The sequence below is a fragment of the Oncorhynchus kisutch genome, linkage group LG18, assembly GCF_002021735.2.
Source record: "Oncorhynchus kisutch isolate 150728-3 linkage group LG18, Okis_V2, whole genome shotgun sequence".
NCBI lineage: Eukaryota > Metazoa > Chordata > Actinopteri > Salmoniformes > Salmonidae > Oncorhynchus > Oncorhynchus kisutch.
Window position 1 is genome coordinate 37,056,737 of NC_034191.2, and position 26,493 is coordinate 37,083,229.

The following is a 26,493-nucleotide window of genomic DNA, read 5'->3' on the forward strand; positions in this document are numbered from 1 at the left end:
TCTTTCAGTAGTTTAGTTGGAATAGGGTCCAGTATGCAGCTTGAAGGTTTAGAGGCCATGATTATTTTCATCATTGTGTCAAGAGATATAGTACTAAAACACTTGAGTGTCTCCCTTGATCGTAGGTCCTGGCAGAGTTGTGCAGACTCAGGACAACTGAGCTTTGGAGGAATACGCAGATTTACAGAGGAGTCAGTAATTTGCTTTCTAATGATCATGATCTTTTCCTCAAAGAAGTTCATGAATTTATCACTGCTGAAGTGAAAGCCATCCTCTCTTGGGGAATGCTGCTTTTTAGTTAGCTTTGCGACAAAAATACATTTTGGATTGTTCTTATTTTCCTCAATTACAGTGCCTTGCGAAAGTATTCGGCCCCCTTGAACTTTGTGACCTTTTGCCACATTTCAGGCTTTTTTAACAAATCAAAAACTGAAAAATTGGGCGTGCAAAATTATTCAGCCCCTTTACTTTCAGTGCAGCAAACTCTCTCCAGAAGTTCAGTGAGGATCTCTGAATGATCCAATGTTGACCTAAATGACTAATGATGATAAATACAATCCACATGTGTGTAATCAAGTCTCCGTATAAATGCACCTGCACTGTGATAGTCTCAGAGGTCCGTTAAAAGCGCAGAGAGCATCATGAAGAACAAGGAACACACCAGGCAGGTCCGAGATACTGTTGTGAAGAAGTTTAAAGCCGGATTTGGATACAAAAAGATTTCCCAAGCTTTAAACATCCCAAGGAGCACTGTGCAAGCGATAATATTGAAATGGAAGGAGTATCAGACCACTGCAAATCTACCAAGACCTGGCCGTCCCTCTAAACTTTCAGCTCATACAAGGAGAAGACTGATCAGAGATGCAGCCAAGAGGCCCATGATCACTCTGGATGAACTGCAGAGATCTACAGCTGAGGTGGGAGACTCTGTCCATAGGACAACAATCAGTCGTATATTGCACAAATCTGGCCTTTATGGAAGAGTGGCAAGAAGAAAGCCATTTCTTAAAGATATCCATAAAAAGTGTTGTTTAAAGTTTGCCACAAGCCACCTGGGAGACACACCAAACATGTGGAAGAAGGTGCTCTGGTCAGATGAAACCAAAATTGAACTTTTTGGCAACAGTGCAAAACGTTATGTTTGGCGTAAAAGCAACACAGCTCATCACCCTGAACACACCATCCCCACTGTCAAACATGGTGGTGGCAGCATCATGGTTTGGGCCTGCTTTTCTTCAGCAGGGACAGGGAAGATGGTTAAAATTGATGGGAAGATGGATGGAGCCAAATACAGGACCATTCTGGAAGAAAACCTGATGGAGTCTGCAAAAGACCTGAGACTGGGACGGAGATTTGTCTTCCAACAAGACAATGATCCAAAACATAAAGCAAAATCTACAATGGAATGGTTCTAAAATAAACATATCCACGTGTTAGAATGGCCAAGTCAAAGTCCAGACCTGAATCCAATCGAGAATCTGTGGAAAGAACTGAAAACTGCTGTTTACAAATGCTCTCCATCCAACCTTACTGAGCTCGAGCTGTTTTGCAAGGAGGAATGGGGAAAAATGTCAGTCTCTCGATGTGCAAAACTGATAGACATACCCCAAGCAACTTACAGCTGTAATCGCAGCAAAAGGTGGCGCTACAAAGTATTAACTTAAGGGGGCTGAATAATTTTGCACGCCAATTTTTCAGTTTTTGATTTGTTAAAAAAGTTTGAAATATCCAATAAATGTCGTTCCACTTCATGATTGTGTCCCACTTGCTGTTGATCTTTCACAAAAAATACAGTTTTATATCTTTATGTTTAAGGCCTGAAATGTGGCAAAAGGTCGCAAAGTTCAAGGGGGCCGAATACTTTCGCAAGGCACAGTAAGTTGGAAAAATATACTGCACGGTACTGTCTTCCAAGCTAGTCAGAAGACTTCCAATTTGGTGTGGCGCCATTTCCGTTCCAATTTTCTGGAAGCTTGCTTCAGAGCTGGGGTAATTTCTGTATAACAGGGAGCTAGTTTCTTATGACAAATGTTTTTTGTTTTTAGGGGTGCGACTGCATCTAGGGTATTGCGCAAGGCTAAATTGTTTTCCTTAGTTAGGTGGTTAACTGATTTTTGTACTCTGACGTCCTTTGGTAGGCGGAGGGAGTCTGGAAGGAATCTTTGGGTTGTCAGAGAATTTATAGCACGACTTTTGTTGCTTCTTGGTTGGTGACGGAGCAGATTGTTTGTTGCGATTGCAAACGTAATAAAATGGTGGTCCGATAGTCCAGGATTGTGAGAAAAAATATTAAGATGCACAACATTTATTCCACGGGACAAAACTAGGTCCAGAGTATGACTGTGGCAGTGAGTAGGTCCGGAGACATGTTGGAGTCGATGATGGCTCCGAAAGCCAGAGTGGGCCTGTGGACTTTTCCATGTGAATAGTAAAGTCATCAAAAATTTAAATATTATCTGCCATGACTACAAGGTCCGATAGGAATTCAAGGAACTCTGTGAGGAATGCTGTATATGGCTCAGGAGGCCTGTAAACAGTAGCCATAAAAAGTGATTGAGTAGGCTGCATAGATTTCATGACTAGAAGCTCAAAAGACGAAAATGTCATTTTTTTTTTGTAAATTGAAATTTGCTATCATAAATGTTAGCAACACCTCCGCCTTTGCGAGATGTGCAGGGATATGGTCACTAGTGTAAAAAGGAGGTGAGGTATCATTTAACACAGTACATCTTCTGAATGTTTCATCCTAACATCGTGGATAACAATATCCCTATACTCTCTACACTTGCCAGTTTTAGCCAGCAACATCTTCAGATTAGCCTTAACTTCGGTAGCCCTGCCCCCTGGTAAACAGTGTATGATCGCTTTATGATTCTTTTTAAGTCTAATACTGCGGGTAATGGAGTCGCCAATGACTAGGGTTTTGAATTTGTCAGAGCTTATGGTGGGAGGCTTCGACGTCTCAGACCCTGTAACGGGAGGAGTAGAGACCAGAGAAGGCTCGGCCTCAGACCCGCTGCTTAAATGGGGAGAACCGGTTGAAAGTTTCTGTCGGCTGAATGAGCAACACTGGTTGAGCATTCCTACAGCATTTCCCTCCAGAAGCCATGAAAAAGTTGTCCGGCTGCGGGGACTGTGCGAGGGGATTTATACTACTATCTGTACTTACTGGTGGCACAGATGCCGTTTCATCCTTTCCTACATTGAAATTACCCTTGCCTAACGATTGCGTCTGAAGCTGGGCTTGTAGCATTCTCCTGTGTATTATGAGTAGTGACTGCAATTAGAAGGCATCATGTTAATGTTACTACTTAGATTCGGCTGGTGGAGGTTCTGACGAACCACGTCCAGATAAAGCTTCCGGAGTGAAAAACTTGAATAAAAAAAAAGTTGAGCGAGGGAAAAACAACAAATATAAACGGTAATTAAAAAGTAAAGTTGTCAGGTAGCAAAGTAAGGTTAGCAACAAAACGCACAGCAGCACGTAAACAAGTCTACAAGTTGTGACTGGAAATGATGTGAAATGAAGTTCTCTCTGATTAATGCCCTCCTTGCCTGGTCCGTGAGTTTTGGTGTGCGGCCCTCTCTTGGCAGGTTTGTGTTTTTTTCCTTTTTTTTATGGAATTAATGGTGCTCCGTGGGATGTTCAAAGTTTCTGATATTTATTTTATAACCCAACCCTGATCTGTACTTCTCCACAACTTTGTCCCTGACCTGTTTGGAGAGCTCCTTGGTCTTCATGGTGCCGCTTGCTTGGTGGTGGCCCTTGCTTAGTGGTGTTGCACTCTTGGGCCTTTCAGAACAGGTGTATGCTGAGATCATGTGACAGATCATGTGCACACAGGTTGACTTCAACTAATTATGCGACTTCTGAAGGTAATTGGTTGCACCAGATCTTATTTAGGGGCTTCTTAGCAAAGTTTTCAGTTTTTCAATTTTTTGAAACAAGTAATTTTTTTCATTTCACTTCAACTATTTTGTGTCTCTCCATTACATCAAATCAAAATAAAAATCCATTTAAATTACAGGTTGTAATGCAACAAAATAGGAAAAATGCCAAGGGGTGTGAATACTTTAGCAAGGCACTGTACATTATTGTGAGAAGAAAACTGGTCACACACTGGTTGAATTGTATTTCAACATACCTCTTTATTTAGGTTGATGGGATGACATTGACATAATGACGTTAATTCAAATATACCATTTTAATATCAACATTTAAACAAGATAAAATAAAACATCTAATGAAATATGAAATTCTACTTAATTTCAACCACAAAATATACTGTTTATGGAATACAGGATGTGGAATTTTCAACGCACTTTCAACAAACATATTTCTGATGATTATGTTGTAATTCAATTGATGTAACAACCTGTTAGTCAGGTTAAGTAATTGTATTTAAGTTGTACCCTCATTTCAATGTTTACTATGCTGGTTGTAATGAGATGAACAGTACTGGTTGATTACTTTTTGGAAATCCAAATGTGTTTTCCACAAACATTCCACGTCACAATAAGTTGACAAATGACGTTGATTCAACCAGAGTGTGCCCAGTGGGATGGCTTCAGGTAATTAAAATTCAGAAAAGACTGATAATTATTTTTTTTTAAATAAAGATTGTCATATACCCAGAATCTCATAGTATATACGCATTGCATAAAACAACAATTGGTTATGACTATACAGAAGGCAAGTATTATAGGATCCAGTACTCGATAAAGAGAATAAAATCTGATGGAGAAATGAAATTGCCTTTTTAATTCGGCTAACATCAATAGCTAACATCAACAGTCACATCAATGGATACTGGATAGACAATATTACTGCAAATGCAAATAATCTGTGCTTTACACAAGCAAGCGATTCAATTTGAGATTTCTTCCAACAATTACATTACAATTACTAATAATTCTAATAATTAAACTGGTTGTTTGGATCCTGGATGCCTGATAACAGTTCCATCATGCCATGTTCCTGTTGCTGTCCGAATCATCTCGTCTTTATCTCAACTCGCACATTATTTCCCCTTGCTTCCAGACTAGCATATATTTTGGTATAGCGGGGTTAATATAAACCTCGCTGTCTGCCTGTCCAACCTCGGAAACAATGTTGAACTCTTCAATTTCTCTGTGACCAGACGAGACAACCTTTTCTGAGCTAGGCGAAATCACGCATCAAAGCCATTATCATGAACAAATCCAAGTACATGGCAATAGAAAACAGCTCAAACGAAAATGTATCTAGTGTACGGTCATTCCAGGTTCAATGTATGACTTGACTGAGCTGAAGTTGGCTAGCTAGTGACACGAAAGTTATCCTGCTTGCATAGCAACCATTTTGTTTAGTAGAACTGATGACCATCCTGTTGCATAGCAACTATGCAAGAATCTTTAACGACTAGGTCGCATCTGTAGCAACATGACCAAAAGAACCAGATTTTTGTCCGCACTATATCTCCTGGTAGAATAAGGTAATTTTATGAATTTACTTATCAAATAAAGTCAATGAAAATATGTAATGCATTGTTATTTGAACATGTTGGTAACAGATTTCTAAAAACAATAAGGCACGCAAGGCAGTGCTGTATCATGAATACAGTCACAGGCAAATAAGTCGACTCCGTTCTAGCGCCGGGCCGAACAACGCCATTTACCTTAGACTGTATTCATGATACAGCACTGCCTTGCGTGCCTTTTCACTAACTAAACCCTCAGTATTCATTAAAAATAATGTGCTTGTTTCAAAACATCAATGGATCACAAAAGTGCCCACCTGTTAAGATACTATACCCCTTTCACACTAGTGAGCCGGGCCCAGCAGTACTGACCTGGTTAATAATCCACCCTAGTTGCTGGAACCATGCTGGAAAGGACAATGTTAAAGGAAAATAAATGAGCCAGCACAGTATGGATGGGGTCAGCAAGACGGTGTGAAAAGGGACCCTAATGTCAACTGGAATGTCTGCATGTCACATATTTATTCATTTTCCTGCCTTGTGCATCAACTCAAAAACATGGCACACTGCCCGAGATCGCATTCAGGGAGGAAGAGCATGTTGTGATGTCACTTCATGTGTCTCCTCTGTCAGGTTACAGGGCTGTTATACTCCTTGGTGGGGTCTGAGGCAAAGGCTTGGCTGGCCACTACAAGCCCACAGCCGAATTAAAACCTAACCTAACTCATCAATGTTCAGCCACTCCCAACAGGTAAGAATAATATTAAGATTCTTCCCGGTCGCAAGTAGAGATCTGTGTGCAAACAGAAAAGTTGTCGGGCTAATGTCTTTCAGTGCAAACAGTGGGTTGTTTGGAGGAGGTTTACTCAGTCATTTACAACTGTCGCAGCTTTCCAGTTGTCAGAAGTCCAGTTCTTGATCCCGCTAGTTTAGTTCTTGGTTTTTAGGCAGTCGATATCAGATGAGGCAGTCCCATGTTTAGAGTGCTTCTTCAGCACATCACACCCGAGTGCCTTCCCTATAGGGCAGGGGTCACCTGGATTGGGTATTTTTCTCTTAAAAAGGTCAGTGGCTCATGGTGCATAGAGAGACAGAGATAAGCAAAATGTGGTGTGCTGTGGCATCTCACTAGATTTCAGATACCTAGTAGCACAGTATCCTTGGTCTCTGCCCTGACCTCACAGGCTGCCCTTGTGGCTGGCACAGTCGTCACAGACGCGGACAGGGTGGTCCCAGCCACGGGAGGGCACTGGGCGGCTCTTTGAGGAGCAACCGCTGCAGACACCCTGGCCACATGCCCGGCAGTGGTGCTTGGACATACTGGGGGTGAAGGCTTTTCTGCACTTATGGCACTGCACGATCTGCTGGTCGGGGATCCAGTAGTCAGGCCGGGCCACTCCCTTCACAAAGCCTGGAACATGGAGGAGAGCGAGATACATAAATAGCTGTTTATTGACAGTCAGAGCAGAGGATAAAGTCTATAATCTTTGTGAATATAATATTAAATGTTAGATCTTGTGGATTTCTGTCTGCATATGTGGTAAAATGTCTATGGTACCTGGTGTGAAGTTTTTCCCCAAGTGTTTTTGTGAATACACAGAGACATTTATACTAGCTAGCTTTATTTGTGATGCGTTTCTCAAACACGACGCTAGCCGTACTCACACAGAGGATAGTCCACTGCAGTGGTGACCATGTCTAGAGTAGACTGGGCCACCTCTGTCAACCTGCGGGCCATCAGCCCCCGCGGCTCCACCACAGACACTACAGGACACGGAGAGGGACCAACAGAGCCATCAGGATCACTGGAAAACATGTTCTTTTAACCTCTATTTGACTAGGAAGTCCCTTGAGAGGAGTCGTCTTTCGAGGGAGACATGAATGAACACTTACTATTCACATCAAACACCTTGGTTGTCTCCCAAACTGAACCCTATTCTCTTTGCTAGTGTACTACTTTTGGCCAGAGCCCAATGGGTCCAAGTAAGTAAAGTAAGATGGTAAGTCTTCGGCGAGTAAGCATTGTCCGAGCCAGAATGGCCGCCCTCGGTCAATAGTTCAGTGTAAAAAGGAACTGGGTACCATTTAGGACGCGTCCCTCATTCATTGTCGCATTCATTCATTACAAAATAATAATAATACATTTGACTAAAAACTGACCCTGAATCAGACTAAGTTGGAGGTAGCGTCAGGTTTTACATTAACATCCATGGCCCAACACTGATCCTAAAACATTAGCTGGCATCCTGACCCTGGTTGGTGGTGTCGGTCCCTCCCTGGCGGTGGCAGGTATCACAGACCCGGACGGGGGTGCTTCCCCAGCCCCTCTCGGGTACGGGCATGCTGTGGGTGGAGCAGGCCTGGCAGAAGCCCTCGCCACACCAACGACAGTGGTGCTTCCTCTCTGCCTCCTCAAAGGGCTTCTTACAGCAGTGACACACCTGGGGGACAGGCACAGAGCACAATAATGATTAGAATGTCAAGAGCCTGTAGTCAAAACTATACACTCACAACCATACCAAACAACTCTGTTCAGTGCCACATTTGAGAATTAAAACAGCCATTTGTTGGTTTTACTCACTATAATGATGATATATTGGGTTTAGAATTAATGCGGCGTCCTTTTGGTATTTGGGCACTGGGTCGATCACCTTAATAAAAACAGCTACTCTTAGGGCTCTGCTATCTGTTCAAAAAGCCTGTGAGCGTGTTTGCTGGTCTAGATGCCGTGTTTTCTGGTTAGATCATGCTGTGAGAGTGATGACTCACGGTGATGTCCGTGTTGGGTCTCCAATAGAGCGGGGCCACCTGGTCAGTGAGCCAGGACGTGACAGCCTTGGTGGGGCCCGTGCTGTACTCCGACACAGACTGGATCACAACGTTCATCCCATCCAGCACCCTCTGCGCAGCATTCTGGTGGTCTGTCAGGAAGGCCTCAGACTGGACATAGAGACAGAGAGAGCAACGGTCAGAAGGAGAGGGAGGTCATCTTTGAATGTATTTGATATCTATGTTGGCAGTGTGTATTCATCCATTCATAATTGATGATGATGACCATGAACAATTGAAGTGCAGTGTGCAGTGTTGATGTTGCCAGTGCAAGTAACATTATCTTTATTAACCTTTGATAGCGGACATACTTTGAAAGTTAAATATATGCCAGACACTTTGCATATAAATTCCAACCAGTTCAGTCGCAAATGCCCCTAAACATTCTCACTGACACTTCAATTGAGCTTGAGTGACTGTTTGTCTGCAGTTCCTGCCAGTACAATGAGGGGTGTTTAGGACCAGGCGGCTCAGCTCACCCCCTCCCAGACGTGTTTGACATCGGGCCGCACCACGCCGCTCTCTGGGTCCTGGTTGCCCAGCCAGTACTGACGGCTGCGGTAGATGATGCCACAGCTGCCACACTCCAGGACATACCTGGCAGGGTCGGTGCACCGTGGAGAGAGTGGAAGGAAATATATAGTGCATTGGCTTAGATGGCAGAGTGGATTCTATGTATCTGTGAATGACTGGTACTTCATTGACTGGATGGTTGAAAGGGACATCTTTAATACCATCAAAAAGTAAGTGTGTGTGTGTCTGCAAAGAGTCCAGATTACTTCAACAACTCACCCAGACCAGGCGTACTTTGCCAACCCAAACCAGGGGTTGTCTGTGGAGGCTGAGGTTTTAGGAATGACAATAACCTCCCTGCCACCCTCATAGCACCGCTGTGTGGGTAGGACCAGATCAGGGAGAGATCACACAACGTATGATCAATGCTAGCTTCATACCCTTGGTTCATGGATTTGCTAGTACGACAAATTGTTCAACACCATCTCCACAGGATTCCATCCTATATCATATATAGAAGAATACTTTCTTGTCCATTTTCTTTTCAGATCACATTAACATGTCTATATTGCTTCCAACCCAACTAAATGTATCTTTCTCTCTTACGTCCCATCACAGACCATATGTGAAATGCCTTACCTTGCAGATGAGGACCTTGTTGTTGTACTGGTGAGCGTACTGACACAGTCCGTCTGCCAGGTGAGGGACTCTGTCTCTGAGATGGTTCATCCCGTTCTTACAGCGGATACTGAGGGGAAAGAAAACAAGGACAATGAATCCATCCATCACATACTTAACATCTCTGATCACCTGCCATGTTGGCGGATGGCCAAAAGGCGTCGCTCCTTTTCTCCTAGCGGCACAAGATGTTAGACCTGCATCATAACATCATTTATAACGGTGACCAACGAGGCTTCATACTCAAGCAGTGAGAGTCTGTTAAACCAATGACTATTTCTGGATATGAACACCAATCAGGATGTTTAGGGAAAATTCGGCTTCTGATCGAGCTCAAATTTCCCAAGTTGAAGAAGATGCTGTACATCATGAAAACTCGTGGATATGTATGATATACATAGGACAAAGAGACTTTTATGCTTCCTTTGTGGCAACCCATCTGGGAGGGACACATATCCTAGCACTACCTGCTCACGTGGAGCAGGTGAATACACCATTCATCAGTGCACACTGTAGCAAAACAGGGAAAATGGTTTGCAATGAAAACGAGAGCTTCAATTGGACAAATGCAGGTTAGTCCCTCCCCATTTAGTTTTGATTCATGTGATAAAGTTACTCTGAGCAGATCCATGCAGCAGATGCAGGCAAGTCACTTACTTGCAGCTGAGGCAGACTGAAGAGCAGGTGAAGTATTCGTCAGGGAAGAAGGAGTAGAGGGGGATTTTGTTGTCTAAGATCTCCCCACAGAACCTGTCACTCAGGGCCTGGAGAGGAGGGGAGAAGGAGAGGGAGGGTAGAAGGAGAGAGAGGTGAGGCCCAGGGGATGGAAGGGGAGGAGCCAAGCAGGGTCATGAGGTCAAAACAAACAAAACAAACCTTCATTGGTTGGTTTTGGAAAGGCCTATTTACCCAGACAAGCACATAATTCCCATGAACATTAGCTAGTACCAGCATTACCTGTCTATCAAACAAATGAATTATGCAACAATGCAAAGAGATATCAACACACACAGACCTGCAAGGCGCTGAAGACGATGGCCGGTTGGCGGGGCGATCGTGTGGCAGTGTTCCTGACTTGCTGGCGTACAGCCTCCAGGAGCAGAGAGTAGTTGGTCGGTGGAGTGATGGTCTGGGTGCCCACGTACTGCACTGAGCTGAAGGCCTCTGTACCCAGGCCCAGGTCATGGAAGCGCCTCTGGAGCTGAGTGTCTGCATAGCCAGGGACATCTATTCGCTCTGTGGGGACAAAGTAGGACAACGTCATGGGTTGAGTTCACACACCCAACTGACTGTTGAGTAAATAGTGTAGTATGTGTGACTTTAGTAGTTGTATCTGTGGGTGTGTCTCACCAGGTGTAATGGCTGGGTGTGATTCTGAATTTAAATAGTATGTTAGCGTGTTGTTGTTCAATTACTTTTTTTATTGAATGTTAATTATCCCCAAGGTGCAATTACTTTGGGCAAATGAGTCTGAAACAACATGACAGCATAATCTAACCAGTCCACAATGTGTTGTCTAACACAACTCATGAGCAAATTGTTGTGTAACGCATGTATAGAAACATATGATTGCATGTGGTGCATGTTAGTGACTGGGCCTCTCCTGTACATACCATGGCCCAGTAGCTGGGTGTGGGTGGTCTCCTGGAACACAATGACCGCCGGCCCCAGGGAGGAGAGGGGAACGTCCATGCCACAGCGGCTGGAGAGGGCGCGCAGCTCGGGGGTGAAGTGCTTCAGGTAGGCCCCTGAGGCGCTGCTTAGGAACTGGAACATGTCGTTGTGCAGCCTCTCGGCCCGCGTGCGGTACACCACCACGTCCGATACGGCCAGCACCTTCAGCAGCAGACGCATGCGCTGGTTCTGGTTGGCCGCCGCCCCCAGCAGGCCCTCTGTGTCCAGAGCCACCAGGCACAGCCCGGGGTCAAAGGCGGCCCACACGCCCACTGTGCAGGAGCTGGGGGACTTGGAGGTGTAGAATACAGTATCCCCGCCAAACAGGATGTGGTTGAGGGTGTGGGACTTGCCGTCGCCCGTGTTGCCGAAGATGGAGAGGACCTTGACGCCCAGCATGTCCCCGCAGCCCAGCCTCTCCAGGAACTGAGCCTCATCATGGACCTGGGTTAATGGTGGAGAGGATGGGAGATCAAGTTATGTTATAGTTAGCTATAGAATGTTATGTTGTCAAATACATGTCAAATTACTTTTCCTGTAGGAGCAATTTAGGCTTACTTATGTGGTTGTTGTGTTGTGGATATAGTTTGTCTATCTTTATTCCACTTAATGTGAACACTAGAGGGCACTATATCGATTTGGGTCATGGGTTACATGTATAGGCAGACAGGTAACCAGGAAGTATGGAAGCAGATAGGTATGGAGAGAATACACGCAGATGTAATTGCCGTAGGCGCATATTTTAGTTCCAATGTGTTAATGGTGAGCAGGGTAAGAACAACCACATAAATAGGACAAAATGGCTCCTACGTTAGCATTTGGCCTAACAATTATGTTATCAAAGGTAACTTTACACTGACAAGTAGTCTCAGGGCTCAACCTTACCCTTATTCATGACTCAAATTGCATTTAATTAAAATGAGCCATTGAACATCCCCTTTATCCTTGTGAGGAAAAATGTCCCGATGCTCCGATGATACCCAAATCCTCTGTCTAAATGCAAATACACCTTACACGCGTTGCAGTTTTTGAAACATTTGTAATTGGAACTTAACATTCATATAAGCGAGCAATAATTTTCCTTATCCAAAAGATACTTACTGTATGCAGTTTACAGGGCTCTACAGGTATAACAATTAGAATCACATATGCAACTAATTGTTTTGCTGTGTGACCTGGAATTTGAATTTAAGACCATCAGTGCACATAGAAAAAACATCACCCAGATGATAATTGTTGCAATGATTACTTCACTGTACCGCAGCCCAGGTGCCATGCCCGTCATGTTTGAACCATTACTACAAAGAAAACGTCTTGTTACTTAATTTCTTTGTGTGCTCCTGCATTTTTCAACAGGCACACACGTGCTCCCTGTAAAAAAAGGTTAGCGTAAAGCCCTGGTTGAGGAAAGTTTATTTGAATGTTTGTGACCCCCTTTTATTTAGTTGTCTTTTTTGTTGTTGAAGGGGGGATGGGGGTTACAGGTACAAAAAACTAAGAAATGCATATAATGATCACCACAACCTGTTGCATCCCTCAGTCCCCCCATCCCTCCTCCCGTATCTTCCCTCCCCAACCAGAAACCATGCCTCCCACACCAGCAGTGCTGCCTGCCAGCGGTAATCTTCTACGATTCATTGAGAGATTCAAGGGGCTATTATCATTAAGTAACATAACCGATTCAAAGCATTGAATATTTAAATTCATGCACTTAAAAAAAAATATATATATATATATATATATATATTTTCCTTTGCCTTAGAAGCATATAACTGCAGGGCACTCCCATATCATATGAAGGAATGTGCTTACCTGGTGTAGGGGACACAGTGAACAGTTGGGGCCAATTTCAATGTTAAACGTTTCCTTGGTGTTAAATACAGTCTGTGAACAAACTTAAAATGTATAAGTTGATGGTTCGGTTTACGGGATGCAAAGGTCATATTTATCCATATTCTATTCCAGTTAAAGGGTTGTCCAGATTCAATTAGATCTGTGGACCATACTTTAATGGTTATCCCAGAATGACCTTTCCAAAAGTTGCTTCTATATATTTTAGAGATCAGGCCTTTCAGGAGCCCAGATCATTTATTTATAAATCCCATCATTGGATGGTTCAGTAGTTGGATTTCCAAAGGGATTCCATAGGAAAAAAAGGAAATAGTAAATATAGAAAAAAGTTGCCTGGTAATTTGTATTTATCTTTTACATTTTGGAATGTTCTCAAACCCTTGCTGTCCATGATATCAGTAAGGGTATGGGGATTCCACATTTGGACCATTGGGGGGGGGGGGGGCAAAAGGCCATCTTCCAGATAACAAGACATTATTGTGAAATATTGGAGTATGGGCATGCCATTTTGATTCCCAGTTACATTGCTTTTCAATAATAAGCCTTGAGGGTAGTTTTCATTATTTAAGGGATACTGTATATCAGTGAAGACCACTTCTTCCAGGGTAATAGGAGACACCATATTTCTCTCTATACTTAGCCAGGGGTAGAAGAATTATGTCTAAACCAATTTAGGATGGGGCGGAAATACAATTTAAAAGTTTGTTTCGGAGAGTCCTCCTACGTCTTTCCCTTTTTGTAAATTGTTTTATTTTATCCTGAGTCGTTTACATTACCATATACACTAACGTTCAAAAGTTTGGGGTCACTTAGAAATGTCCATGTTGTTGAAAGAAAAGCTCATTTTTTGTCCATTAAAATAACATCAAATTGATCAGAAATACAGTGTAGACAGACATGGTTAATGTTTTAAATGACCATTGTAGCTGGAAATGGCAGATAATTTTATGGAATATCTACATAGGCGTACAGAGGCCCATTATCAGCAACCATCACTCCTGTGTTCCAATGGCACGTTGTGTTAGCTAATCCAAGTTCATCATTTTAAAAATGCCAATTGATCATTAGATAACCATTTTGCAACTATGTTAGCACAGCTGAAAACTGTTGTTCTGATTAAAGAAGCAATAAAACTGGCCTTCTTTAGACGAGTTGAGTATCTGGAGCAAGCAGCATTTGTGGGTTCGATTACAAGCTCAAAATGGCCAAAAACAAAGAACTTTCTTCTGAAGCTGCCAAGAAATTGCCAAGAAACTTAAGTTCTCGTAAAACGCTGTGTACTACTCCCTTCACAGAATAGCGCAAACTGGCTCTAACCAGAATAGAAAGAGGAGTGGGAGGCCCTGGTGAACAACTGAGCAAGAGGCTTCATTAAATAGTACCCACAAAACACCAGTCTCAATGTCAACAGTGAAGAGGCGACTCCGGGATGCTGGCCTTCTAGGCATAGTTCCTCTGTCCAGTGTGTGTTCTTTTGCCCATCTTAATCTTTTATTTTTGTTGTCCAGTCTGAGATATGGCTTTTTCTTTACAACTCTGACTAGAAAGCCAGCATCCCAGAGTCGCCTCTTCACTGTTGACAATGAGACTGGTGTTTTGCGGATACTATTTAATGAAGCTGCCAGTTGGAGGACTTGTGAGGCGTCTGTTTCTCAAACTAGACACTAATGTACTTGTCCTCTTGCCCAGTTGTGCACCGGGGCCTCCCACTCTTCTTTCTATTGTGGTTAGGGTCAGTTTGAACTGTACAATATCTTCAGTTTCTTGGCAATTTATCACATGGAATATCCTTCAATTTGGCGCCACAAACTGTATGATTGATTTTGCCTGTGGAGCTTTCCAGTGAGGGTCTGCGAGGAAAACCGGTAGCGCATTTTATGAAAATTCCTGTCTGACCAAAAGAGGACAAGGACCCAGCCAGACCAGACCCTTACTGTGAACTGCACAGGGGGATACATCATCTGTGAACAATTGAGGGACATATCTTCTGAAATTCAGTAATTCAATAAAAAAAAAATTGTATACAAATTCAAATAAATTATGGAAACCTAATTAAGGCGAGTAACACATAAAAAGGTACCCATAGTCTTATAGGAGAAGGCTATTCACTAGTCTTATGAGAAGACTAGAGCGAGGGCGTAACGGTACCATGGAAAGCCCCACTGACAGCTGTCTGTAGGCATTTATAAGAGAAGTATATGTGGTCTGCAGCCATTACTAATAGCATGTGGTCTTATTATATATGCATGTGAAAGATACATGTGGTGCATAAGAAGTAACGACAGAGAATCATTGAAGATGCACATGTGGTAATACGGGAGATTATCGAGTGTGTTTGGAAATAGTACTAAGTGAATGTTGAAGTTGTGTGAGTGTGTAAAGGACGTGTTAAACTGATTGATTGAAATTTGGATATTAAGCTGATGAAATATGGATAATAAGAGGATTGAAATGTAGCTACTAAGTACTGCGTGAATGAGAGCTATCAGGACTAGCTCCGGTGTCATGGGACTAGCTCCGGTGTGAAAGAGGTCTGAATGAATACCCCAACCAGTTCTGTGTGAGCTGAGTTTTTCGATCTATAACATTATCGACAGTTCTGTTATCTAGGGGTTTCGTCCACCACCACCCATCGTAGTCTGGGACTACTAGCACGAGGTGGTATTGAGCATGGGGTGTTTTATGAATATATAGAGGAAGTAGCGGCAAGATAACCGTGGTGCATAGGATGCAACGATAGACTTTTCTATGTGGTCTGAACCACTGATAATAGCATGAGGTGTTATTGTAGGCATTTATGAATCATTGAAGATGCACATGGGGTGGTGTGGATGTAAAATCCTAAGTCCACCACCGCCTTTCGGGTCTACAGGTAGAGGATAACATCTCAGGATCTCAATCGAGGATAACAAGTCTCATTAGTAACGAGGATAACATGTCTCATCAGTGGAGTTTGATGGCATAACGTTATGTATGTGGAGATATGAAAGGAGAAAGTACTATTCCCGAATATGCTTTTACTAGAGATGACATATAGAGTATAATGGGTTACTAGACATAAAGTAACATATGAAGAGTATAATGGGTTACTAGAGATAAAGTAACATATGAAGAGTATAATGGGTTACTAGACATAAAGTAACATATGAAGAGTATAATGGGTTACTAGAGATAAAGTAACATATGAAGAGTATAATGGGTTACTAGACATAAAGTAACATATGAAGAGTATAATGGGTTACTAGACATAAAGTAACATATGAAGAGTATAATGGGTTACTAGAGATCTGATGAAGTAACAATAGAAAAAAAGCATAATAATATACAACTTGCACACACCCGTACGTACGTATGTGGTCTAAAAAGTATTAAGAGAAATTAATAGTATAATGGGTTACTAGATTTGATAAAGTAACAATGTATCAATGCATCATGGGTTACTAGAGTTTAACTTGATAGGTAGAGACTTAGTATAGACAGAGCATGCCATCTATATGGGACTGATAGACAGTGCCAGCCCAGTTATTGTGAAAGTTGATCCCAGAAAGAGACTCTAGTCTCGAAATAAAAAAGAAAGCTCCTTCCAAAATGTATCTCTTCCCTTCTGAATTGGCAGATGTATTTTATAAACTCAGCGCATTACATGTTAATATCTTAAAATAACATTAATACATGTGAAGCAATTTAATACGTGTGAAGCAAAAAGTGAATATCCAACAGAAATTGGTAATAAATATTAAGAGGTAACATTGTTATGGTAGACTAAAATTAAAACAATGGAGAAAGTTATCATGTTTGTTTTGTTTTAAACCTTGCAATAGGGGGAAAAGCAGAACATTGAGAGTGATCCAAGTGTATTAACAGTAGTGATTGAGAAGGTCTTCCTATTGAGAACAAGGGAGTCCTAGTCGAGGGAAACAGATATGGAGACTAGTGAAAGTAACAAAGTGAATGGTGATTGGCTTTCTGATAGCACTCTAATAATGCAATGTCTTAGTAATTTGAAGAAATAATGTTTCAATACAAGGTCACATGATGAACAGAGGGATTGAGCATTGGGATTGATATTAAATTAGAGGCCATCATCTGGTGTTTGGGTTAGAGATAACGTTTCCTGTGAAACAGATAGCCGTCAGTACTCACTGAACTCAAACAGGCTGTAAGGGACTCAGTGGGACATTTGGAACAGAGGTATGAATAAGAGACGTTTTTGACCATTTCCAAAGTATTATTACTCAATTATACAGTTTGGGTAACACAAATGATTTAAGCAAGATGGTAATGTCATCTAAAAAATATTATTTCCATTATGTGAAACTGTGTCCAGAATTGAAGTAGATCCAAGCAAATGTTTTTAGTACTGAATATTGAGCTGATAACCCAGCACCAACTCTTTGAAGGTCCTAGCATATTTGTTAAACAGGATTCATATTTTGACTAGTTGGGTTTACAGGGACATATGTCAATGCAACAGGTCAAAAAGATAAGGTTACAAAACAGGGGCTCTGGGATTGTTTACTTTAGAAGGTGGCTGTTCCGCTTAACGGGACACTGTCATCTGACATGTCTGAAGTATGCATTCTGTATATGCATGGTTTTATCAAGACTTAATGACAAAGACGCAGTAAACTCAAATAAGATTACGATTTTTTTTAGGACTGATTAACATGTGTAAACTAAGTACATGTTTATTTTCTTCTGAGATTTATGGAATGTCCACTTCCAAGTTCTGATGAGTTGACCAATTATTCTGTATCTCTCCCTTTGAAATGCTTTCTGAGGCAGACAGTTAGTATAAAGGTACATGAATCTGGCTGTTAAGGGAGCTTCCAAAATAAGTAAGGCCTCACAATTTTGTTTGTTTTTAGCACCCACACACAACCCACCTGTTAATTAATACACTGCTCAGAAAAATAAAGGGAACACTTAAACAACACAATGTAACTCCAAGTTAATCACACTTCTGTGAAATAAAACTGTCCACTTAGGAAGCAACACTGATTGACAATAAATTTCACATGCTGATGTGCAAATGGAATAGACAACAGGTGGAAATTATAGGCAATTAGCAAGACACCCCCAATAAAGGAGTGGTTCTGCAGGTGGTGACCAGACCACTTCTCAGTTCCTATGCTTCTTGGCTGATGTTGTGGTCACTTTTGAATGCTGGCGGTGCTTTCACTCTAGTGGTAGCATGAGACGGAGTCTACAACCCACACAAGTGTCTCAGGTAGTGCAGCTCATCCAGGATGGCACATCAATGCGAGCTGTGGCAAGAAGGTTTGCTGTGTCTGTCAGCGTAGTGTCCAGAGCTTGGAGGCGCTACCAGGAGACAGGCCAGTACATCAGGAGACGTGGAGGAGGCCGTAGGAGGGCAACAACCCAACAGCAGGACCGCTACCTCCGCCTTTGTGCAAGGAGCAGGAGGAGCACTGCCAGAGCCCTGCAAAATGACCTCCAGCAGGCCACAAATGGGCATGTGTCTGCTCAAACAGTCAGAAACAGACTCCATGAGGGTGGTATGAGGGCCCGACGTCCACAGGTGTGGGTTGTGCTTACAGCCCAACACCGTGCAGGACGTTTGGCATTTGCCAGAGAACACCAAGATTGGCAAATTCGCCACTGGCGCCCTGTGCTCTTCACAGATGAAAGCAAGTTCACACTGAGCACATGTGACAAACGTGACAGTCTGGAGACGCCGTGGAGAACGTTCTGCTGCCTGCAACATCCTCCAGCATGACCGGTTTGGCCGTGGGTCAGTCATGGTGTGGGGTGGCATTTCTTTGGGTGTGCTCGCCAGAGGTAGCCTGACTGCCATTAGGTACCGAGATGAGATCCTCAGACCCCTTGTGAGACCATATGCTGGTGCGGTTGGCCCTGGGTTCCTCCTAATGCAAGACAATGCTAGACCTCATGTGGCTGGAGTGTGTCAGCAGTTCCTGCAAGAGGAAGGCATTGATGCTATGGACTGGCCCGCCCGTTCCCCAGACCTGAATCCAATTGAGCACATCTGGGACATCCTGTCTCGCTCCATCCACCAACGCCACGTTGCACCAGACTGTCCAGGAGTTGGCGGATGCTTTAGTCCAGGTCTGGGAGGAGGTCCCTCAGGAGACCATCCGCCACCTCATCAGGAGCATGCCCAGGCGTTGTAGGGAGGTCATACAGGCATGTGGAGGCCACACACACTACTGAGCCTCATTTTGACTTGTTTTAAGGACATTACATCAAAGTTGGATTAGCCTGTAGTGTGGTTTTCCACTTTAATTTTGAGTGTGACCCCAAATCCAGACCTCCATGGGTTGGTAAATTTGATTTCCATTGATAATTTGTGTGATTTTGTTGTCAGCACATTCAACTATGTAAAGAAAAAAGTATTTAATAAGAATATTTCATTCGTTCAGATTTAGGATGTTATTTTAGTGTTCCCTTTATTTTTTTGAGCAGTGTATTTGTTAGTGGTGTTAATACTGATTTATTGTGTAGGGTCTTTATTTTTAGTGGATTTTTCACAGGTTAGAAAGGATGCACCTTAAAGGGCACACAAAGGCCATTTTCTGAAGTGTCTATTGTCAGAGTTTTGGCTGCACACATGTAAATTATCTTGATAAGAAATGTACTGAAAACCCAATGTAAACCGGGTACACAAAATGTTTGGAATGTTAAATAATGTCTGAAGTACAGGGAAAGAAAAGGGAAAGAAATACTCACTTAATGGGATTGAATGACCTCAGACCTCAGTTCTGACTTTCTGGTGAGGCCTGAGCACCCTCACTAGAAAGACCAGAGACATTTAAATGGGCTACGTAAACACTAATAACTAGGAAGAAGTTTATAATGTAGCAATAGCCCTGTGTGTGATTCAGACCACGAGAAAGACAGAGAGAGCGAGCTCCCCCTGAATGAGGGACACTTGTCTCTAGTCTCTTTTACCATTACCTTATGGGATACAATTATTTCCTAGTTTTTTTGGGACACATGAATCACGATGTGAGTCATGTGTCTAAATGGGGAATAACTAGTCCCCTGGGGCCCCTTTGTAAATATGCAAATAGATTTTCTTCACATGCCTGCAACTAAAATAAAGATATGTTGTTAATGGTTGACAGTTACTCCAAATGGACTTAAGTTTTCCCCCCTCGAGTGATATATGAAGAAGTGTATCGAGTGATATATGAAGAAGTGTATCGAGTGATATATGAAGAAGTGTATCGAGTGATATATGAAGAAGTGTATCGAGTGATATATGAAGAAGTGTATCGAGTGATATATGAAGAAGTGTATCGAGTGATATATGAAGAAGTGTATCGAGTGATATATGAAGAAGTGTATCGAGTGATATATGAAGAAGTGTATCGAGTGATATATGAAGTGTATCGAGTGATATATGAAGAAGTGTATCGAGTGATATATGAAGAAGTGTATCGAGTGATATATGAAGAAGTGTATCGAGTGATATATGAAGAAGTGTATCGAGTGATATATGAAGAAGTGTATCGAGTGATATATGAAGAAGTGTATCGAGTGATATATGAAGAAGTGTATCGAGTGATATATGAAGAAGTGTATCGAGTGATATATGAAGAAGTATATCGAGTGATATATGAAGAAGTGTATCGAGTGATATATGAAGAAGTGTATCGAGTGATAAATGAAGAAGTATATCGAGTGATATATGAAGAAGTGTATCGAGTGATATATGAAGAAGTGTATCGAGTGATATATGAAGAAGTGTATCGAGTGATATATGAAGAAGTGTATCGAGTGATATATGAAGAAGTGTATCGAGTGATATATGAAGAAGTGTATCGAGTGATATATGAAGAAGTGTATCGAGTGATATATGAAGAAGTGTATCGAGTGATATATGAAGAAGTGTATCGAGTGATATATGAAGAAGTGTATCGAGTGATATATGAAGAAGTGTATTGCTGTTCTTGTTTTGTTTGCTTTTGTCTTGTGTCAATACCAATCTCACCAGATTGGGTCTGCTGGATGGTCTGGATTTCTCCCTAAGGATTGGCCCTCTAACTCCCTGACCCTGTAACTCAGAGTGGAGTGTAAGCCAATTTGAGAGGGGAAAAAATGGTTTCCCCTGTGTGTCGTTATTCTCATTGATATTTGTCTTAGACATTTGTGTTAAGAATATTGGAAGCAGTAATCATTTGTCATACAGTGAATCATTTGTCTGGATTTCATGAATCAGAAATGCCCTAAACTAAAAAACTGTTGTTCTGGTCTGTCCTCTCTCGAGGTTATGGCAAAGGTGACCACAGATGGTATCTAGATGCATGGAAGGGATACTGGAGCCAACCCCCACGACATTGGGGGACCTAACAGCATAGGTGGGAGTCCCCTCGATGTCCAGGGGATCACAAATTGAATGTACGATTTTGTAGTAATGAAACATTGAAAAAGCCATCAGCTCTTTTACGAGACACTGAAATTTGAAGTTGGCAGTAGTGAGTGTAGTGGTCAGACAAGCTCTTATGTCGAATTTCTATTTTCTTAAAGAAACTCGGGTTGTAGATAGTAGTATGAAATAGATTTGTGAGAATGATTTACGCCTGTGACTATAAAGTGTACTCTTTTGCCTTAGGAATATGTGCTCGTCAGGAATCAATGAAGTTGTAATCAGAGACTATATGCTGGAGAGCCTTGGTTGCGTGTGGATTGTAGTTATTCATATTAGATTTGTTCCACATGTCATTCCTGTCTGTCCCAATAACCAGATGGAATTCAGCTAATTCTAACAATATGCTGTTCAGAGAATGAGAATTTAAAAAACGTAGGATCATATGAATTTGGAGCGTACACATGAATAAAAGGGCATTTTCATTCCATTGTGGATACATTTAAGGAAAGTGATTCTGCCTTCTTGGTCTTCCCCTTTACACAAGATGGTTTCTCATGTATCATTATGATTACACCTTTAGTTTTGTTTGGGGATGATGAAAAAGCAGCCAGTTTGTACAAATGGTTCTTTATTCTATGAGCCCTTTTGGAGCAGGTGTGTTTCTCGGGGCATTGCTAGAACTACATGGTTTCTTGCTAGGATACCAAGACACCCGGAACGTTTAATAGGTTAGTTTACTCAAACCGGTGCGCCTGGCACCTACATCCATGCCCCGTTCAAAGAAACGGAAATATTGTGTCTTGCCAATTCACACTCTGAACGGCACCCCATGTCTTGTCTCAAGGCTTAAAATTCCTTCTTTAATTAGTGGATTTAATAAGTGACATCAATAACGGATCATAGCTTTCAACTGGATTAATCTGTTCAGTTGATGTCATGGAAAGAGTAAGTGTTATATTAATATATTTTGAACACTCAGTGTATGTGCTTTTTAATCATTTAATCATCTAGTGTGGAGGTTGACGGGAGAAGATTAACAAAACCAGCTGATGTTGCCAATCATTTTGCAGATTTTCTTTTACAAAGAAAATGAATTTACTGAGTGATAACGTAAACACTCATTCTTCCAAACAAGCTATTGTCCAATGGATTGATGATCATATTATGACCAAAACAAACTGCTATTTTAGCCTACAAATGGTGTCAGTAGAGGAGGTGTTAAACCTATTGAAGTCATTAACCGCTGGAAAATCTACAGGTTATGATTTTATGGATTTTAAAAAACTGCTATGCTGCTCCCCAGATTGCAGCTCCACTGAAATAGATATTTAATTGGTCACTGGAAAATGCATGGAAGCATGCTAAACTGTGTACAATCCCGAAAGAAAGCAAAGAACCCATTACTCCTGCTAATAGTCGACAAATTAGTCTACTCCTTTCACTCAGTAATATATTGGAGGGTATTGTGAGTAGATGAAAAATAGTCATCTGATTACAGCGAAACAGCATGCTTATCGCAAAAACCATTCCACTACCACTGCATTGGTTGACATGACTGACCAGTGGCTCCTTGCTATGGATAATGGCAGGTTTGTGGGTGTACTATTTTTAGATTTCAGTGCAGCATTTGATTTAGTTGATCATTCAATAATTCTGACAAAATGATTGCATTATGGGTTTAAGAAGGCAGCATTGAATTGAGTACAGTCAAATCTAACTGACAGGAAACAGTCCACCTATATCAATGGGTCGTTTTCTTCCCCTCATGCTTTAAACTGTGGAATACCGCAGGGCAGCTGCCTTGAGTCACTTTTTTACTTAATATATACCAAAGACCTTCCTTATGCCTTATCTGAAACTCAAGCTACTATATTTGCAGATACTACAATTTATACTGCAAGACAAATCAGTACAACAAGCTCTACCAGTAGTTCAGGGAAATATCAGGGAGGGGGTTTGCCGGAACAAACTTGTTTTGAACACCAAGAAAACCAAGGTTATGTTGGTCTGTTCCACCAGGAAAAGGCCAACACAGTATGGGATACAATTAAGTATGGGGGAGTATAAATTGAGGAAGTGGCAGAAACCAAACTACTAGGGGTGCAGCTAAACAACTGCTTATCATCATGGTGGTTTCAAATAACTCATCTATGTAATAAAACAAATTAAAACTGCATGCATGATCGGAACCATGGCTAAATAATTACCGGGAAAGATTCTTAAGCAAACAACCCAAGCATTAATTGGGAGTCAGGTGAACTACTGTTCTGTGGTCAAACAACCCAAGCATTAATTTGGAGTCAGATGAACTACTGTCCTGTGGTCTGGGGAAATGCATCAGCAAGTTAAATTAGGAGGCAGCAGATTGCTCAGAACAAAGCAGCAAGGATTGATTTAAGGTGGAGATATGGTTGTAGTTCTGTGGTTCTGTTGTAGTCATGCGCAATGCTCTTGGTTGGTCATAAATCAACAAGATAATTGAAAAAAATATGCTTATTTTATTTCACAAAGTACACCACTTAAAACGGCCAAACTATTCACACCAGTATTCAGTTGGTAAGAGGCAGACATTCAGTAAATGCTAGGAATAGATTGTCCACCATCTGTGTTATCCAGACAGAAAAGAGAAATCGGCAAAATAACATTTTGATTTAGAGCAATAAAGAAATGGAATCATTTATCTGAGCCAACCAGAAACATTTCAGAATATAAATGTAAACAATACTTTAGAACCATTTAAATAAAATACATTGGAAGGTATGGTAGATGAAGGAATCAATCTATCTTTTCAGACTGTTAAAAGTATTTATCTGGTCAATATGTTAGTGTATTATGTTTGTAACAGTGTGTTATGTGAAAATGTGTTCGTATTATAAATTGTATTTGAATGTTTAAGGACTCTTGGAAGATTAGTCCAAATGAAGACTAAAAGAGATCCTAATAAAATAAAATCAATCTATTCTATGTACAAAAAACATGAAGATGTATTTGTAAAAACACCACCCCCAAACAAGACCACTTCCTCCCCTCCAATTTCCGCTTCAAACGCAGCTAAACTGCATACAGTAGGTGTATCTTTCGTAATCTAAAGATTCTTTCTCCTACATGTGAAAGTTAAGTTCCATAGGTTTTCCAAAAAGTATTGCACACTGGATTATTAATGTTTCTAAATGTTAAAACAAAGCGTTGTAGTTCATTGATCCAGCTGTGGTCCTGGTTGTTCAGTTGAGAACTCAAGGGCTGGGTAGCTAGCCATAGACCCTTGTAGGGTTGAGCCTAGCTCTCGAGAGTCCAAGGGAGTTAATTAGCTCCAGTCAAGACTTGTGTGGCTAGCTGCTTTCTGGAGCTCCCAATTGTATTGGGTGTTGCTCCCAATTGTATTGGGTTGCACAAAAACAGTACACGGAAAGCCAGAAGTTAAAAACGATTCCCTTTCAACTTAGAGTGCCGGTGGGCAGGATGGTTGATCATTATGATGGGGGAATTTGAGACAGAATATCTGAAGAATCGTATTACTAAACAGACTTTCCAAACGTGGACCCACTTTACTTTGACATGAGGTAAGCAGAGAAAAAGTGAGTCTGCAACAGACCCACATTTAATAATATGATCATTTAAATATTTTGTCTCAAATAGCCCCCAGTCACAATGACCAACCATCATGCCCACCGGTACAGTAAATCAATGTGTAATTGTACTTAACTTCTGGCTTCCCGCAGACTGTTTTTGTCCAACCCAAAAAGACTGGGAGCAAAGTGTATGTAAATACACCCGGGTTGCTAAAAGCAGCTAGAGTGTGGCGTTTGCACTGCCTGATTCATTGGGGACTTTCCTGAAAGGAAACTGAAACAAGGCCAGTCATGACAGACCATAGAGATAGATAGAGGATTAATATTTATATCTGCGCCATTATAGCGTCTGTGACAGCATGGGCAGCGCAATTGAGGCTACAACCCATAGGAATCCCCGCCCAGTTGACTACTTTGACTACTTTAAAATTGTGGAAACCCTCAATGGCGCTGCCCATGCCAAAACTGTCTTTTGGTCACTAGAGGCCTCTATAATTCTCTATGTGACAGACATCAAGGTATAATACTCCTGCCCTTTTGAAAACAACCATCTAAAACGTTAAGTATGACTAGCTAGTCAAAGTTACATCGCTAAGTTAGATCAGTCTTATCAAGTTAGCTGCGTGTCGACCATTTCGACAAAAATGTATACAAAATACATGGCGCAGCGGTCTAAGGCACTGCATCTCAGTGTTAGAGGCGTCACTACAGACCCTGGTTCGATCCCGAGCTGTATCACAACATAGTGCGGCGCACAATTGGCCCAGCGTTGTCTGTGTTAGGGGAAGGTTTGGCCGGTATTGTAAAATAATTATTTGTTATTTAACTGTCTTGCCGAGTTAAATAAATGTTAAGTATTATTTTAACAATAAATATATGTTCATTGGCTACCGTAGCAAGGTACGGTTCGACGAGGCCCATGTCAACATAACGAGTAACGTTAACGATAGCTAACTAACACCGTAGTTACTTGTGCAAGACGCGATGGCAACGTGACATATTTAATTTTGTTAACACAAATATGACAAAGCTGGCAAATGTTACCCTTTGGCCAACCAGTGTGTACTTTGTTTTCATTCTTCCTAGCCAGTTAACGTTAGTTGCGTGCTAGCAAACCGACGTCGTTACCTGCAGATTTTCTTGTTCATCAACCAAAAGGAAACTCCGACCATTTTCCGGGTGATCTTCTGTTTTTATGTGACAAAGCGATACCTCCTCCATTTCTTTCATCAGTACTTCGGACATTGTTTTTAAACCATCCCTGGTAATAGAAACTTCCCCCACTCCCGAAAACAACAATACAACACATGGATTGGTGAGGTAGGAGCCATCAGCAATGGAGCACGCAAAAGACAACGTAGTTACGTGATGAGTGTTCTGTCGTATGCTCAGCAGCAGCACCATCTTGTGGTGAATATGCAAATTGACACGAACTCATTGAACATTGCATAATTAGTGAAAACCACTGAACGAAAGGGTAGAGAGCAGAAAATGAGATGCTGGACAGCCCAGAGTCGAATTAGCATAATAAAAAATAAAACATCTAGAGATTTTTTTTTTTGCA

General features: G+C 41.7%; 1 protein-coding gene across 1 annotated transcript; it reads right to left on the reverse strand.

Annotated features, from left to right (window-relative positions):
* Positions 1 to 4,124: 4,124 nt before the first annotated feature.
* On the reverse strand, positions 4,125 to 26,281 carry LOC109908987 (zinc finger FYVE domain-containing protein 1). Its single transcript, XM_020507821.2, has 11 exons — positions 26,058 to 26,281; positions 11,093 to 11,597; positions 10,495 to 10,715; positions 10,137 to 10,243; positions 9,441 to 9,549; positions 9,081 to 9,178; positions 8,768 to 8,885; positions 8,229 to 8,399; positions 7,711 to 7,900; positions 7,125 to 7,223; positions 4,125 to 6,870 (listed from the first exon to the last, which is right to left on the reverse strand). Exons 1-11 carry the CDS (start codon positions 26,172 to 26,174, stop codon positions 6,638 to 6,640), a joined length of 1,968 nt encoding a protein of 655 aa, XP_020363410.1. The 5' UTR covers positions 26,175 to 26,281; the 3' UTR covers positions 4,125 to 6,637.
* Between the last annotated feature and the right edge of the window lie 212 nt (positions 26,282 to 26,493).